The 18,437-nt window shown below is 38.5% G+C and overlaps 1 protein-coding gene across 10 annotated transcripts in view; it reads right to left on the bottom strand.

Annotated features, from left to right (window-relative positions):
* Nucleotides 1-18,437, bottom strand: part of DNAH8 (dynein axonemal heavy chain 8) — a 343,702-nt gene that overhangs the window by 70,904 nt on the left and 254,361 nt on the right. For 9 of the 10 annotated variants that reach the window (XM_055263328.2, XM_063632277.1, XM_063632276.1 and 6 more), the window contains 5 exons: nt 13,529-13,602; nt 11,344-11,496; nt 10,617-10,772; nt 2,695-2,811; nt 884-985 (listed from right to left, as the gene is read on the bottom strand). In XM_055263328.2, the coding sequence (XP_055119303.2) occupies nt 884-985; nt 2,695-2,811; nt 10,617-10,772; nt 11,344-11,496; nt 13,529-13,602 (602 nt within the window). Of the gene's footprint in view, nt 1-883; nt 986-2,694; nt 2,812-8,159; nt 8,292-10,616; nt 10,773-11,343; nt 11,497-13,528; nt 13,603-18,437 lie in introns of those variants that run through there. The other variant, XM_063632284.1, reaches the window with a different exon arrangement.

Below are 18,437 nucleotides of genomic sequence, written 5' to 3'. Positions count from 1 at the left end.
ACAATTGCTAAGAAACAATTTTCTCTAGAAAATATTTATCAGCATGTTACATTTGGATTTTATTTGGCAGAGAGAAAAAGTGAACACTTCCTCAATTTCCAATTGTCCATCCTAATAGAAGAGATGAGAAAACTCAAATTATGATTAATCCCCCAATCACTTATTTTGGGGCTTGAAATCACCATGAGACTTTCACTCAGAGGAAGAGGCAGAGAAATGATGGCCAGTGTTTTCCTCACAAGTGAGGTGCACAGGAATGGGGAAGATGGAAGAGGGGCGGTGGGGGAGAGGCCCTGGGCACAAGCAGTTTCATCTACACGGGAAGGGAATTATAGACCAATGAGAACTGACCACTGCTCTGCTCTGCACCACAAGTAGATTGTTGGTTGGTTTTTGTTTTTGGTTTTTTTTGAGACAGAGTCTCACTCTGTCACCAGGCTGGAGTGCAGTGGTGCAATCCTGGTTCACTGCAACCTCTGCCTCCCAGGTTCAAGCAATTCTTCTGCCTCAGCCTCCCAAGTAGCTGGGACTACAGGAACTCACCACCACACCCGGCTACTTTTTGTATTTTTAGTAGATACGGGGTTTCACCATATTGGTCAGGCTGGTCTAGAACTCCTGACGTCGTGGTCCGCCCGCCACAGCCTCCCAAAGTGCTGGGATTACAGGCATGAGCTACCGCACCTGGCCCAATTGCTGGTTGTTTTGTGTGTGTGTGTGCGCATGTGTGCGCTTACACTCACGCACACATGCATTTGTTTCTTGGCTAATTCTTTGCAGCAGCTCTGCTGTACGCTTAAGTTTGGCAGACCTATCACAAACAAAAAAATTGGAAAATACAGTGAAATGTGTCTCCAAACTTTATTTTTCTAAATTGACTTACTCTGGCAAAGCAATTAAGTAGACGTTTGTCAAAGTCGTCTGTCACTCTGCCTCCATATTGTACTTCTCCGATCATGTACCGAACCGTATTCCATGATACACCCTTTGTTAAAAGTAAAAAAGGATTATTCATTGTCAACCCAAACACATCATTATAAACATTTCAGGTCTTTCCCTAGAGGAAAGGTCTGGAAAAGGAAGGACTCACTAGACTTGCATTTAAAATTATTCATCGTCTTATATTAATAACTCTTTCACTATTACATGGCTAGAACCATTACAGTTTGTTCACCAAGAAAAAATCTACAATACTAAACACTGGTAAGTATATTGCACGTATATTATTTAAAATAGGGAAAAAGACTAATTTTCACTCTGGGGATATAATTACCTATAATACTCATTGTAGTAATGCCAAGCAGTTACAGAGGAGAAAAGTGGTGTTTAGTGAAAAAAGGAGAAAAATCAAGTAATCATTGCTTTAATACGCTTTCTTAGTAATGTATTTTGTGGAATCATTACGAGAACAACAAGAAAATTATTTATCCACAAGATTTTTCCTCAATGCAATCCTCTGCCATCCTCTGCATCTCATTCTGTGTGCTAAAACTACATCAAAATATTTATTAATCTCTATAGCAATTTTATACTAGCAATATATTGCAGTTTAGCAGTTTCTTTAAACCCTTGATACATTTGAGTTAGGAGAAATAAGGATATTTGTTTTTGTTTGCTTTTTCTTGGTTAAAATTTTATTTTTTCAGCTTGGTTGCCTTTCAAAGCAACTATTTTAAGGTAACTATTACTTATATGTACCAAAATGATAAATGACCACAGAATATGAACACATAGAATATAACTTTTTATCAGACTGCCATACTTTTAATTTCATATCCCTTTGTCATTTCAAGGAAAAATGACGGTTTGGTTCTAGAGTAAATACTCATCATGGTTTACCACCCCAATACGGAGGCTGCAGAATCTCTAATTACCTTGAAGCCCTACTCTGGGGAGGAAGAGGGGGCCAGAATGTAGAAAGTCATATTTAATGAGCCCTTATTAGGTACTGTGTACTGTGCTTTCACAAATGCTAACTCATTCGTTCCTCACAGAAACAATAGTCATTTTATAGACGAGGAAACAGGCTTCAAGGCTCATTGACTTGCCAGAGATTATAGAAAAAACAAATTTCCAACCCTTTATATGTGTGAAAGGACAACAGAGTTTACGTTCTCAGCTCTGTGACCTTGAGAAAGTCTCTTAGTCTCTCTTGTCTGTTACCTCATCAGTAAAATGGGTAATAAATAAATAAATAAATAATAATGCCTTTTTAATTGATCTCACAGGGTTGTAAAGATAAAAATGAGATCCTGCATACATGAGAACTTTGAAAACTGCAAATTGTCATATGATGATGAATGACCATTACTAGAAAGTATTGTTATTCATATGCATAAGCTGAGCAGTTAAGAAGTGACTTAAGGTGAAAAAAGAACTTTCACATGGGCTGGCAGATACCATCTTCACTTCTGAGGAGGCAGGAGTAGGACCAGTGAGGAGAAGTTTGACCTAAGGCACACCTTCTCTTGAAGTGCAACATGAGGAAGGCTGTGGTATTTTGCAACACACTGAGTTTGTTAGCTTCTGTGGTATGTGAGTGTTGGGGGCGGGGACAGGCTGCCCCAGCAAGTGCCTGATTAGAGCAACGAGTCCCTTCGGCAAATTCACACCTTATCATAGACTTCAAATGACTGTAGAACCCTGATTAAAGAAGAGCAATAAAAACAGGAAAAAAGGCACAATTTCACTCACTTTTTTAATATCGCATTCATCAAGGTGATTCTGAATAAACTGAACACTGGCTGAAAAGTCAGCGGAATTGAATTCGTAGGGAATATTCCATCCTAAGGGGCCAAATTTTCGTCGCTCCTTAAAAAAAACAAAGAAAAGTAAGTATTGCATGTACCTGATTCCATTTTTTATTGCTATGAAAATACAGTAAAATTTAGGATATATTATCAAAATAAATTGACATTAGTTTAAAAGAATAGTATATACAATTTTGGATATACATTCATGTCGCCTAACGATGGGGTTACGTTCTGAGAAATGCATCATTAAGCAATTTCCTCGTGTGAACATCTTAGAGGGCACTTACACAAACCTAGATGGTACAGCCTATACACACCTAGGCTACATGATGTAGCCTATTGCTCCCAGGCTACAAACCTGTGCAGCATGTTACTGGACTGAAAACTGCAGGCAACTGTAACACAATGGTAGGTATTTGTGTATCTAGACATATCTAAACACAGAAAAGGTACAGTAAAAATAAATTATACTCTTACGGGACCACCACCGTATATGCAATCCATGTTGACTGAAACGTTATGTGGCATATAGCCATATTAGAAATATTACTTCATGGCTCTATAGCTAAGGGGTTTATATAAACAAATATCCAAAGATTTGTCAAGTTGGAGTTTTTGGGTTTAAAAAAAAAAAGTCTAGGTCTCCACTGACTGCTCAAAAAAATGCAGTAGATGCTCAACAAATATCTGTTGAATGAACTGTTATTCTACATTGGACTCTTGAAAGTTTGAAATGTCAAATGCAAGGGTTTGAATTTTTTCAGTTGGATTATCTAAACCTCTCTCAAGAACACTTAGACTCTGTGATGGCTTCACTTTGCAATCTTGCCATTTCAGATTTTGAAAACTAAAAATTTCTGTTGTATACACGACGTGTCTGTCTTGAAACTTTCACATGACCCTCATTTGTTTCCCTCTACTTAATCAAAGAGGGCCTAAGAGACTCCTGTGCAATAGTGGCTAACTGTTTACAATTGCCAAATCACCCATAAATAATCAAACTGGACTCAGAGCAAATGATCCAATTGTTTTGATATTCCAGAGAGCATTTTAAACGTATGGCAAGTATTAGACCTGATAGCTCCAAGAACTGATGATCCAACAAACCACATAGATGAGTCCAGATGTTTCTATGGCATCAGCTTTTCCTATCCCAACACATAATCAGCCTCTAAGAAAGGGCCAGGGATTTATTAGATTAGTTCCTAGACCCTAATTCTAGTGCCTAAGGTGAGGACCCACGTGGAGAGTAGAATCCCTATACATCTATGAGAAGGTTTAATTCTACTCTTTTACCTCTAAGTATATACTAACTTTTCTTTTTCTTTTCTGCCTTCCCCAACTCAACACACACACACACAAACACTCACACACTGCCATTTTCACAAGCCATTCCAATCCTTCTTGCTGCAGCTGTTCCATGATTCAGATCCTGAATAATTCCACCATTTAAAAAAATTTAAATAAATTTTTGCTTGGACAAGTTCATGAACAGGTCCAAAGAAGGAATTCAGAAAATTCAAAGGTTTTAATTACTGAGTTTCAGGGTGTGCTTTTAAAGTATTTAGTAAACCATTAAGATTAATTTGGGTCTAGATGTTCTGACCCTGGGAGATCAGACTAAGAGCAACAATAATAACAATAATAATAATAATAGGAGTAGCTCCTAAAAACGTGAAGTACTACTGTTACCTCTAGACCTAAACTTCTTTAGTTAAGGTTGTCAGGCATTAGAGATTTGTGCTATGTGACACCCACTCCTATCCCTTAGCTAATCCAAGGTAGACAGCCAACCCAAAAAGAACTGACCAGACCCCTTCTCCCAGAAATTTGGACTTAGGGTTTGTAATTGCTGTCTGGGGCTTAGAATAGGAAAACTTGTAAACTCAAGAGCTGTGAAGAACCATCTTCCACCCTGTACTTAGAGGAGGTGAGGAGGAGCAGAGGCCACAGCCTGGAAGGGAGGAGAGACTGTGTGGTCCTAGGTGCAACGGTGGGAGCCTTGATCCCTAACACTGCTTCTCTTGACAGCTTCCTGCTTCCTAGTCCCAGCATTCATGTTGCCTTGGTTTTTGTTTTGTGGGTTTTTAAAGATGTTTCATATTGAAATATGTGGTCCTGTAACCAGATTTTGAGCCTTGACAGTGAAAAACACATCTTCTATTTTTGTGTCCCCTTTTGCACCTTGGGGGAAAGAATCATGGTTGCCTAATAAACACTGGTCGATTATTACCAGGGCAAAAGGAACTCTTCCTCTGTAAGAGGTCAATGCTGAGGCTGACCTAGCGTTTGGAATTTATGAAGTGGACCTCAGAAACATTGAGGTGAGCCTCTTCCAGATTATCCCAGGAGCAAGGGTGGGTGGAGAGGGTTACGGGATATTAACATGAAAATTCATACAGCTAACCCTTTTAGTTCTTGGAATTTCTTCCATCTTGATGACTTTGAAGAGAAGAATGCTAATAACTTATTAGTGAAATGTGAATGTTTTCCCATTTTTGAAAAAGAGGATCAGAATTTACACTATTAGTTTTACCTGTGTGTTTAATTTTTAAATTTTAATGTTCAATTAGATGGGTGGCCGAATGAAAAATAACTCCAATTACTAAAGCTGCTCAAATTGACTCTATGGAAACACTCCTATTTATATGCACGGAGCAATTGCAATTTAGTTGTTCTTTAAAATGTGAGTTTTGAAAATTGCCCTAATGCTGAGATTTGCTTCATGTTTATATTTCTTACTACCAATCTGCATCTAAAGCATTTATTTTTTAAGTTGGTTCACTAAAGTCATAAACTGATTGGCTCATCTTGGGAAAAAAAGCCCAAATTCTTAGTGGGTGCCTTTTCTTTCACAAATGAAGTCATTTCATCTTCTTGCTATTTTTTTAAATTACCTTGGAATACTATCAGGATAGACTCAAACAACTAGAACCTAAGAACTCATTTGGAAGATCAAAGCAAGGGGTTTTGCTAGACTTATTTGGTATATTGAATTTCTTCAGTTTAATTAACATTTTTGAAACCATGGGATGAGTCCTATGCAATACAATAAAAAATATTAAAAAGGATGCATTTTCAAGAAGTTTTAATTTGTTGCAAAAATAAGACTTGGAGACAAGAAAAAGAATAATGGGATAGTGAATATAATTAACTGTCAAAATTTCACAAATGATAAGCCTGAAGGAGACGTTCAATCAGAGGCTTCTGGGAAGAATAAAACTGAAGCTGGTCTTTGCAAAAAGAAGAGAAGAGACTTCCAGGCTTGGCAAAGGCCATGAGCAAAAAACACAAATCCTGTGACTGGTGGAGAAAAAGGCTGCAGACAGAAGGTTCTACTGCAGTAGAGGGCTAGTTCTGGTGAGTAGCAGCAACTCAGTGGTCATGTGCTTCAAGACATGGAATGCAGACAAATTTGAATGTTAAAACTTCATTCGACAGAAGGGAGTGGACTGTCCATCATTAAGATGGTGAGTGATGATTTTAGGAAAACCAGTCCACTCCCTACTTAATTTGACTAATACAGTTTCTTCTTTTCATTTCGCAGAATATACAAAACTCTGAACTACTAGAGAAATATGGAAAATGTGGAATCATGAAAAACTCCTTAGAACACTGATGAAAAGTTGTTCAATCATTTTAATGATGTCAGACCCATTTCCAATTTTACGTTAGGTTCTACCTCAGCAGTTCCCACAGAGCTGCAGAATCATTTCACAGCTTCAAAACAAGACAACTGGAGTTAACTATCTAACTCCAATAACTGGAGCTAATATATAAAGAAAAATACAAGCCACACTAGACAATGTAAGGGAAACTTTACTAGGTAAAAACAGTTAACAGAAACAGCCAGAACCTCTGGGAAACACTATGGGGCAGAGTGTAAAAAATAAACCTGTATCAAATTATCATAATTATTCAAAGACATTTAAATGAGGAATTTTATAACCATCTCTCCCCAAAGCAAGAACTTTATATGCACTATTAAATTTGAAAGGAATGTTTATCAAGGCTCAAACTTGAGAAAGAAAACAAAATGTAGGGGAAGCAAACACTTTTCTGAATGAAGAACTGTTAATAGTGAGATTCCCTGGGCCCTGTTGATAGGGCCCCTTTTATTTACTATCTAAGTAATTTTTAAGGGCCTTGATAAAATTTCCAAGTTTGCAACTGCCACTATAGGCCCTTAGAGATCCTAATCAATAACTTTAGCTAAAAAAGAAAAATGAAAAAAAAAAGAACACCTCACTTCACAGAGTTATATACAAGCTGTTTGAAAAGTCATAAAGAAATATGCAGTTCAATGTGGATAAACCAAGGTGATGGGGAGAAAAACTCCAGACTATGAAATGGATGTAAAAATGGTTCCAGACTCTTCCCTTAAGGGTTGTGGCCATTTGGCCATTATTTTCAATTCTTGCTGCATATCAGGATCACTTGGAAGTTTTTAAAAAGACTGAGCTCCTTCCTTTTGGCCTCCTGGGGATTTTGACTTAAGTGTCCTGTTCTGGGGCCCAGGCATTGGCTGAGAAGACAATTGTAGATAATTGGCTGAGAAGACCATTGCTTAAGACATTTACTCGGTGCAACACACACCTCAAAGAGTGGCACGTTGACAATCAATAGGAAAAAAATAACCCAGAGAACATTATTCTGATCTTCTGCAGGAGGTGTTAGGAGGTGGCTAAAAAGGTAATGATTGAGTTTCAAAAGACTAAGACTTTGGAGGAAAATGTGCTTAAAATTAAAATCCCAAAAGGTGAATGTGGGCTTGCTCTCAAGCCCAGAACGATGCTACACTGGATGCTACACCACCCAGGAAAGCGTAGAGACAGAATACCGAGGCCACAGAGAAGCTTCCCTCCTAGGTAATCTTCAAGAGGATGCTGAAACATTCAGGGAGTGGCAGCCAAACTGAAACCAGGCACACATCAGGGTCCTGGGAATAAAAGGCTCCCATAGGGAGGGCAGAAGGGCCACTGGCAAAAGCAGAGACATCACTGGACTGCAGCAGGGGTGGGGGCTTCAGCAGGAACTTCCCCTCTCAGGGTAGCTGCTACTGTCCTGTGTGGATAGTAAGTTGCTGGAGGAGAGGGGGAGTGGTGGGGAGCATAGCTTAGTGCGGCATTGCCTCGCGCATCTATGCCTGTTCCCATGGCAGCACCCAGGGCACCCTCCTCCTGGGAAAGCCTGCTCCCACCTCAAGAATAAACCAAACCAAACCCTCCACCACTCTTCTGCCCAAGTTATCCTTGACCAGCCAAATCTACTTCCCCTTATCCCAGGAAAGGAGAGGTGCTCATTTTGTTCCCTGCAACAGAAGTAGAATCCACATATCATGCCTATGAACTGGGGTAAGCTGATGGCATAATGCCTCCCAAACCAGGATTCCATGGGAGAATTTACATGTTTTACTGGACAGCAGGCAGGGAGTTGGCTATTTTACTCCTGGGTTCTGCATTGTAATGTGGGATGAACTCCAGCATGAACCCCTCTGGAGCTTCAGATCCTGTGCCTAATTCTTTTTTCAGTCTGTCTCTGCAAGAACAAAAGTACATATAATATGTTTGTTTAAAGCAAGGGATACCTGTTTTAATTTGGAGGACTCAATCAATTAACAAATCAGATGTTTGGCTCTTATACTCAACACTAGAGAGAGAAAAGAAACGTAAGTCACAAACAATCTAATCCACAACATTCCTTCCTATAGCAGTTGAGTCTCAGACATTCAGGTGCATACAAATCATGCAGGTATCTTGGTACAATGCAGCCTGATTCAGGAGAGTATGAGGCGAGATCTGAGATGCACCTCCAACAAGCTCCCAAGTGATGTTGATGCTTCTGGCCCAAGACAACAAGTCTCTAAAGAATTTTGGATTTTTCTATCAAGCTGTCCCTATCCTAACCAAGTAAAAAAAATATTTAGGCAAAATCACAGCAAACATTTCTGTGATATTTCTGAAACATACATCTAAAATTCCCAGGAGATTTTGGAAAATCACAGTAAACACTTTTCAAATTGATGAAAAAGAATTACCTACACTCACTGTATTGTCACAGAACTGGATGACGGAATTTTAGAAATTGAAAAAAACCTTGAAAGATCACCTACTTCTGCCTCTAACTGCACAGATGGGGAAACAGAAGCCCTGAGAGAGACATAACTTGATCAACTAACTGCTTTCAGCTAACTGATTTCACAGCAAGCACGAAAGTCCAGGCCTCCTGACTCTCAGTGAAGTGTTATTTCTAGCCCTCTATTATTTGATTTTAAGAGATATTCAGCCTTTTATTCTTGGACACTCCACTGGTAACTTCACTGCCCTAGCAGTGAAAATATTTTTCCTCCGTTTTAACCCAAACACATGCAGTGTTAAGTGCAAGGGCACTTTAGCCCCATGGCTGGACCATAGTCCTGTTGCTCTTCTTCCCTTTAGCACTTGGATAATGGCCACTAAAAACACAGGTTGCCACATTAACCATATGGAAAATACCCCCAACCAGCTCTCCATGATAAGCACAGTGGAAGAGTTGAATCATCACTACTGGGAACAGAATCATAAAATACATTATTTGTCAATTGGGAATGAAATAGCAGAGTTAAAGCAATATTTGTATTAGAGTGTGATAAGGTCTAGCAAAGCGAACAATTCCCAGATAAGAATGTATGAAATAGACTTCTGTGACTTGAAAGCTGTAATTGACAATCCAAAGGCCACAATGGAACTTGGTAAAGATAACCACCAGCAAAGCATTTAATCTGATTTTAACTCTCTCAGTGTTGGGAGGCAGACAAACACTACAGCCCTCTCTGTTGGGCAGCCAGGAACCTAGTAAAGTGGTAGGGATAATGAATTAGGGGTAAATACACACAATATTTTCTGGGATGAGCATTAAGTTCCCCTCCGTCTTTGGACAGGGCAGGGAGAGGTAACGTGAAGTTCTGCCCATCACTGTACACAGCTAAAAGCCTGACTCCTGGGATAGACCAACTGATTTATTTTGTCCTTCACCCTAGCCTCAGGTAAGAAAGAACTGCAGGTAGGGCTTAAAGGAATCTCTTCAGTTCTCTGTGAAATCAAGGAATGGATCCAGCGCATTGAAAACGTATAGCTTTTGAATTACAGAACAAAATATAAAATTCAGATGCAGAACAAAACACTAACAATAAGTTTAAAAATCATAACAGACAAGTTGCTTGGTAATCATAAAATTATTAAGTTACTGCATCAGTACTAAGACTGTAAAAGCAAACAGCAAATGACTTGAGAAAGACAGAGAGCTGCTGTTCCTCCTCCCCCTCCAACATCACCACCACTTTTACTATCAGGTAATAAATAGAGTCAAAACAATACATAAATCAGAGCCAGCCAATACCTAGTTCAGCCAATCCTAGTCAACCACATTTGAAGAGTACTTAACATCTTTGAGATGGTGATAATCCTATCTTGAAATGTGGTTGTATTACAGGAGATGGTGCACATAAAATTCTTGGCCAGCCCAGGCACTTTCAAAACCAAGCTCCTATCTTTATAATCCATTAGCTCATTCTACAAATATTTATTGAGCTCTGACAATCCCCTGCATGCTGTTGTGACAGTAGGAGAGTCAGCAGTTACAAAAAGACAGTCTTCACCCTGGAGAATCTTACATTCCAATAGTCAGAGTTGGGGGTTGGGGCAGGGGGCACACACAAAATACATAAACAAATATACACTATACCAGGTGGGGAAAGTGTTAGGAAGGAAAAGGGAGTAAGGAGACAGAGAGGCAATGGATAGTGCCCTCCTGGAAGCCTCTCCAATGGGGCCTCAGCACACCACCAGACATCCCCTAAATGTGAAAATTGCTTTCCGCAGTTACCTGCACAGTGGAGTGTAAAAACGCTACTGTGTAAAGCATGGGCTTCCACATGGGTAAATTACTGATGTCCAGAAGGTCTTGATTAATTCCAGCAAATGTTCTTTTCAAACCTGCGCGTACACCTTGGGGTGGCTCATTAGTGAATTTGAGAGAGGTCTGTCATGAAAAGAAAACAGTGGTTTTGTTTCTATAAATTACTATAAAGAATAACATAGAAATTACAGTATTAGGCTGAGTATCCTTTATCTGAAATGCTTGGGACCAGAAGTGTTTTGAATTTCAGATTTTTTCAGATTTTGGAATATTAGCATTAAATTGTTATACGAGCATTTCCTTTGAGGATTCTATTGGCACTGAGAATGTTTCAGACTTTGGAGCATTTCAGGTTTCGATTTTCAGATTTAGGATGCTCAACCTGTACATCAGAAAACAATATGCTTATGGTACATAAACTGGGTGCAAAGTTCAGCGCTGTATAAACTAAGTACATTAATCAGAGCTGAAACTCAATAAATTAGTACTAAGTCTTAGAACTCTTCTATGGAAATATTTACTATAGTCTAACCTTGATGTCAAGATTTTGATGATTATAGTATTATAGTATAAGATTTTGCACTCCAGACTCTACAGGACCAAAAAGCTCTGTTGTGTTCCCATCTTTCAACAATGTCAATGATGTCATCTTTATTTCTATAAACTCTCAATGGAAAGACATTTAGTAACAAACCTGAAGCAATGTAATTGGAAATCGATCATGGGGCTCCGTAGTTATCCATACTCTGAAAGAATCATCACTGGCTTCAGTGGTAATTAGCGTCTCTAGTAATTCTTCCATGAATTCCAGGCCAAGGTGGCAATTTTGTAGTAATACCCAACCACCCTGTATCCAAAAATGAATTCATATTTATTTCTTGTAACTTTTTTGCCATGATTTTAATAAAACAAAATGTGCATTTTTTTAAAACCACGTGAATACTCTGTTTTGAACACATTTTTAAAAATTATATGTCAATACAATTATTTCTCCTGCTATTGGCACAAGCTAATTACTTAGAATCAAGTGGGTTCAAAATGATTGTATTCTGCCATCCCTGGTTCAGAAAGGAACAGAAATTAAAACTTGAAGGCAGACTTGTGTAAGTACAGTGTGTGCACCATCTAATGGTGGGAACGGGTATTTTGGAATCAGTAACTTAAGTTGTTTTAAGTTTGTTTTACCTGCTGCCTAGGGTAAAACATTGTCTGATTTACCTGCCTAAGGTAAATCAGAACTGACTCACCCCCAAAACCAAGAAGACTGGTTCACAGTTATTCATAGTTACAAGGAAAGATACACGATATCATGAAAGTTGGAAACAATACATTTGGCAACATTTATTACCATAATGCTAAGCTTTATTCTTTATCATCACTCTCTTTCCACACTTTCCTGAAACCACATAACTTATTAAGCACTTTCTAAATAAGTACTTGATTAAACAAACTACTTTAAACAATATGTCACAAAACCATCACTGCCCTGTGAGAACATAGTTTCTTCACCAGACATTTTAACACCCTTATATAGGAATCAGCTATCTTGAACTACATAAAACTACAAAATAGTGAGCACGATAAATATATGGCAAGGCATACATACCGTGTCTCAACTGTAAGTGAAAATACAACTCACACCAGCTTAACTAGCAAAGGGGATGTGCCATCTATACAACTGGGGTTTCAGAGGAAAACAGCATTCAGGATTCGTTTGTGTCATCATGGACCCACTTACTTTCTGGTTCCCCACTGTGCGTTCCACAATGCTAGCTTTATGCTAAACGTGGTGTCCCTCAAGGCAGCAACATGGCTGCACCTGCTCATGTCTGGTTTTCTTTTCTGATTATGCCATATAATCAATACTTACACCACTTTGACAAACACAGCATGGAAGTTATAAAGTCTAGTATTCCAAAGACGGTTAATGTGAACACAGTATTTAAATTAAAAAGTTTTGCACTCGCAGAAACTAAAGAAATTATTTAAGGCCCAAAGTTAAACTGTCAAATCACTCAATAGAGTGAAACACTTGATCCAAGTAAAAATAATTATGTATAATTGCTTTGAGATATACATATATAAATTAAATAAATTATTGAATTTAATTAAGTGATAAAGATTAAGGCTTAGGGCATTTGAGAATTAATGACTAGCTGGAAAATTTGATGACCCAACAGTTTTAGCCCATTAACCCTCTCTAGTCATTAATTCCCAGGGAAAAGCTGCACCAAAGTTTGTACAGACATTCTGAGATCAAAAGCTTAAAAATAAACCAAAATCTTATTTTATTTTTATAAATGGTATAATTTCTTATGCAGCTGAAATGGCTATCTACAGAGCATTTCTAGAAAATTAATGAACTGTGTATTTATTAGGAGTGACGGGAAATCTCTCTCAACACTCCATTCAGCTTGCAATTTTCAGTGAAAACCATTATCAATATTTAAGCATAGCATCCTTAAATATTTCTTGTTTGCCTGAAATGATCCATTAATGAAAAATGAAAGTCTGCCTTTAACTGAAAATGGAAATTTAACTGTCTCAGTCTGTCACTCCTTAAGTACTACCTATTCATATTGACCATGAAATTCCAAGACTGCTAAAGCTGCATTCTTAGAAACCAGAAGGTGTGTCTCCCAAATTATAAAACGAACAAAAAATCAGTGAAGGTAAAATGGGGCATATACTATAGAAAATGGAATAAGCTTTCCACAGGAATATCAGGAGGAAACTAGACTGAGGTTTAAAATTCACAGGTAATGATAAGCAAAAATGGAAAAATCAGGATTGAGCATCATGAGAAGAATGTGGTAACATTCATGACTGTGGGGTTTCTAGCAATAATGTTGCAGCAGGAGCAGTCTCTTGTCACATACCTGCTGCATTGACATCTGAATCAGCTTTCGGGCATGTACTTCTTGTCCTTGCCCCATTGAGATAGTTCTACATTCTGCAACATAGGAGAAAGTTCACTATGATGAAACATAACTCTTACAGCAGGATTAGAATGAAAAATTAATTTCTGAATGATTATAGCCTCCTTCTACTGTTTCTAAGAAAAAAAATCTTTGCTGTTCAAACAGGCCTGGCCTTTGGTTGTGTGGATCAGAGAAATGCATGGAGCAGAGACCTGGAGGCACCACCCAGAAAGGCGAGGGTTGGGGGTCAGGAAGGGAGAGAAAAAGGCACATATGGTGGGCTTTTAGAGAGTTTGAGATTCTTTGGAGACAATGAGGAACAAAACCAATGGTGGGAGAGGCAACTACAACGCTATCGCAGGTATCTGGAGAGAAAAAGGATATTTTAGTTTTGCTGTAAGTTTTGGTTAGAATCCTTTTTGGGGTTTTAGCAGATGCTTCTGTAAAGATTTAATTTTCTGTTTATTCCTTTTAGATATCAGGCTCACAGTGTTTTCTGTCTGCTTGTTTTGGTTTTCTTTGTATGTCTGATCATTTTTCTGAGATGAAATCTGAGACAGTTCAGTCCTGTGACGGGTACATTCAGGGGCAACTGTCTAAGACCTAGTTCTCAGCTGCTCCTCTGATTAAATCACCACCTTGGAACTAAACACGAAAACACTCCAGGATGAGAAATGTCATAATTCCAGATATAATACACCATTTAGGACCAGATGTCCCAGGCAGAGAACCATACTTGTGCCCTCCCACATGAATTAACTACGTTGAAGAAGTCTGAGAATCATGTTTGCACAACTGCAATTGGAAATTAACTCTTAAGCAAGCCCTTGTGGACCCAAATTTTCTTGAGTTCTAGAGGCATAATCCCTGTACAAGGAAAAGCAATCAATGGAGACACTGTGAACCAGTGTATGTTTGTGGGAACTGCTGGTAGAGACTATAAGAGGCTGGAGACTTCATGGGGTGGGGAGGGAAGTATGTCAGAAACCAGAGACACTGTCAGGACACACCATTTAAATGGCATCCTGTGGTTAATGGCCAGATAATCTGAGAGGGTCTGCAGGGTGCAAGATTAGGGATTATTCGTGGGTTCAGGGTCACAGGGAGACACTTTGCAATGAGAGCCTGAAGGAGGATGGAAGAGCACTCACTGCTTGGAGAATCAGGAATTGAAATAGGCCAAGTGTTAACAAGCAAAGATGAATGTTCTCACCAAAGCCCCCATGAATCTCTCCAGCTCCTAAGGGGAATCTGGCACCTGAAAAGAATCCCACCCAGCCTATAAAAGCAGAAGAAAGGAGAGGAGTGACTTGAACGGGAGGAGCCTCTGGATCGTGGACAGATATCGAGCCCCACTTATTTTGGAAGAACACACAAATGTTCAATAGATCAATGAGGGAAAGTGATAGGCTGAAAAAGTATTAACACATGAGTGTGAGCCACAGCCTCTCTGTCTTTATCCAACTCCTCTGAAACACGCCTTCTAAAAGGAAGGTCTAGTTTTAGTTCAGGTGGCCCTGGGACAGTTGTTGCTTGATCAAGGTATTGGGTCAAGAGGCGATTTAGAGGCATCCCTTCATATCCAGAATCTGACCACTTCCCAACTCTGCTTTTATTTCCTGGCCTAAGTGACTGCCACCTCTTGCCTGAATTCTTGGAATGGCCTCCTAACTGGTGATGACCTCACTTCCACCCTTGTCCTCTACTAGCTATTCTTCCTACAGCAGCCAGAGGGGTCTCTCAAGCCCTAAATCAGATTATGTTCATCTTCTGCTCAGAACCATCCAATGGCTTCCCATTGCATCCAAGGCAAAATCCAAAATCCAAACCAAAGTTCTTATTTACAGTCTATAAGCCCCTACACAGTCAGTCCCTGCTACTGCTGCCACACACCATCCCCCACCCCCAAAACACACACACACCTTTTCTTATCTCACCACCCCCCTATCCATTCACTTTTCTCCAGCCATAGCAGCCTCCTCCCCAGGCCCACCTTAGCCTCATTGTTGTTCCCTCCTTCAGAGTTCCAGACTCACTCCCTTCACATCTCAGATTTTTCTCACCCTATCAGCAAGACTTTCCTGACAGTCCTCGTTCTATCTAAAACAGCACACCTCTCCCATCACTCTGTCCTTTCCCCTGCTTCCTAGCATATTTTATACTTTTCTTCTTCGCATATTATGTACTACCTTGTTTATCAGTAACTGTTTTATCCCCAGTCTAGAATATCAGCTAGGGACTTAGACACGGTGGACAACCCAGCACCTAGACAGTGCCTGGCAGTCAGTAGATGCTCAATAAATATATATTCCTGAACCTTTAAAATTGAGATATAATGTCCATATAAATTATGAAGTGTATACTTTATTATAAAGTGTATACTTCAATATTTTAAAATATATGTATAGAGTTGTGTAACTATCACTACTATCAAATTATCTAATTCCAGAACATTTTCATCAACCCCAAAAGAAACCCCATACCCATTAGCAGTCACTTCCCATTCTCCCTTCCCACCCCAGCAATCACCAATCTACTTTGTCTCTATTCCAGACATTTCATTAAATGGAATTATGCAATATATGGTCTTTTGTGTCTGTCTTCCTTCAGTCAGCATGCTTTCAAGGTTCATCCATATTGTAGCATGTATTACTTCATTCCTTTTTATGGCTGAATAATAGTTCACAGCATGGATATACCACATTTATTTATTCATTCATCAGCCCCAGACATTTGGGTTGTTTTCACTTTTTAGCTAGTATGAGTAATGCTGCTATGAACATTCACATAGAGTTTTTGGGTGGATGTATATTTTCAGTTTTTTGGGGGTATATACTTAGAGGCAAGTTTGCTGAGTCATGTGGTAACCCTATCTTTAACTTTCTGAGAAACTGCTAGACTGTTTTCCAAAGCAGCTGCACCATTTTACATTTCCATTGGCAATGTATGAATGTTCCAATTTTTCCACATCCTTACCAGTGCTTGCTGTTGTCCCTGTCTTTGATTATCGCTATCTTAGTGGGAATGAAGAAATATCTCATTGTGGTTTTAATTTGCATTTCCCTAATAACTAATGATGCCAAGTATCTTTTAGTGTGTTTATTGGCCATTTGTATGTCTTCCTTGTAGAAATATCCATTCAAATCCTTTGCCCACTTTTAAATTGGGTAATTTGACTATCATTGAGTTGTAAAAGCTCTTTATATATTCTGGATACTAGACCCTTAACAGATGTATAACTTTCAAATATTTTCTCCTATTTTATAGGTTGTCCTTTGATGGTGCCCTCTGAAGCACAAAGTTTTACATTTTGATGAAGTCCAATTTATCGATATTTCCTTTTATTGCTTATGTTTTTGGTTTCATATCTAGAAAACCATTGCCTAATCCATGGCCACAAAGATTTACTCCTATTTTTTTTACTAAGTATGTTATGGTTTTAGTGTTTACAGTTAAGTCTCTGATGCGTTTTGAGTTAATTTTTGTGTATATTGTGATGTAAAAACCAAACTTCATTCCTTTGCAAATGCCTATCGGTTCTTCCAGCACTGTTTGTTAAGAAGATTGTCTTTTCCAACATTGCATGGTCTTAGAACCCTTCTTGAGAACCAACTTACCATAATATGTGAGGGCTGGGTTTATTTCCGGACTCTCAATTCTGCATTGAGTATATATTCTTTGCAATGATATATATCTTTACGCCCATAGCACATTGTTTTAATTACTGTAGCTTTGCAATAAGTCTTGATTTTGGGAAGCATAAGTCCTATAGCTTTGTTCTTCCTTTTCAAGATTGTTTTAGTTAGCTCGGGTCCCATGAATTTCCACAATCTCATACTCCTGGGATGAATTCACTTGGTCATAATGTATAATGTTTTTATATGGTGCTGCATTTGGTTTGATAATACTTTGTTGAGAATTTTGTTTCTATGTGCATAAGGGATAATGGGTCTGTAGTTTTTTGTATGTGTGATGTCTTTGTCTGCATTTGGTATCATGGTAATACTGGTCTCAGAATGGGTTGAAAAGTGTTCCCTCCTCTTTTATTTTTTAGAAAAGCTGAGAAGAACTAGTGCTATCCTTTAACATTTTGCTAGAATTCACCAATGAAGCCATCTGGGACTAAGATTCCTTTTGTGGGAATTTTTTGATTAATGAATAAATCTCCATACTTCTTATGGCTCTATTCAGATTTTCTACTTCTTCTTGAGTCAGTTTCAATAGTTATCTCTCTCTAATTAATTTTTTCCATTTCATCTAGGTTATCTAATTTGTTGGCATAATTGTTCACAGTATTCCCTTAGGAGTTTTTAAATTTGGGTGAGGTAAGTAGTTACGCCCCTCTTTCATTGCTGATTTTAGTAATCTTCACTTTCTCTTCTTTATTCTTGGTTAATTTAGCTAAATATTTGTCAATTTTATTGATCTTTCAAAAAAGATACCTTTGACTTCTTGATTCTTTGTTGTTTTTCTATTATCTGGCTTTTTTTGCTCACATATTTATTATTTCCTTTCTTTTCACTGCTTTGAGTTTCGTTTGCTCTTGTTTTCTAAGTTTCTTAATGTGGAAGGTTGTTATTAATTTGTAATCTTTCTTCATTTAATATAAGGTGATAAATATTTTATATCTTTTCTGAATGGCCTGGGGAAGAAAAAGATTAATTGGCATTGAAAAAGTGAGAAACATTCCCACACAAGGAAGGAAAGGGGACAATGAGACAAGAAACAGCAAAGGCTGAGTTTTTAGAGGTGGGGGGCAAGGACTGCCAAGATATCATAAGGGGGACTCTCAAGAGAAGCATGTATGCAGGAAACATTGGAGGAAGTGTTGCTGCAGGTGATACAGTATAATTACACTTTGGTGGTT

This window comes from Symphalangus syndactylus, chromosome 23 (assembly GCF_028878055.3).
Source record: "Symphalangus syndactylus isolate Jambi chromosome 23, NHGRI_mSymSyn1-v2.1_pri, whole genome shotgun sequence".
NCBI lineage: Eukaryota > Metazoa > Chordata > Mammalia > Primates > Hylobatidae > Symphalangus > Symphalangus syndactylus.
This window is presented reverse-complemented; position numbering and strand designations above follow the sequence as displayed.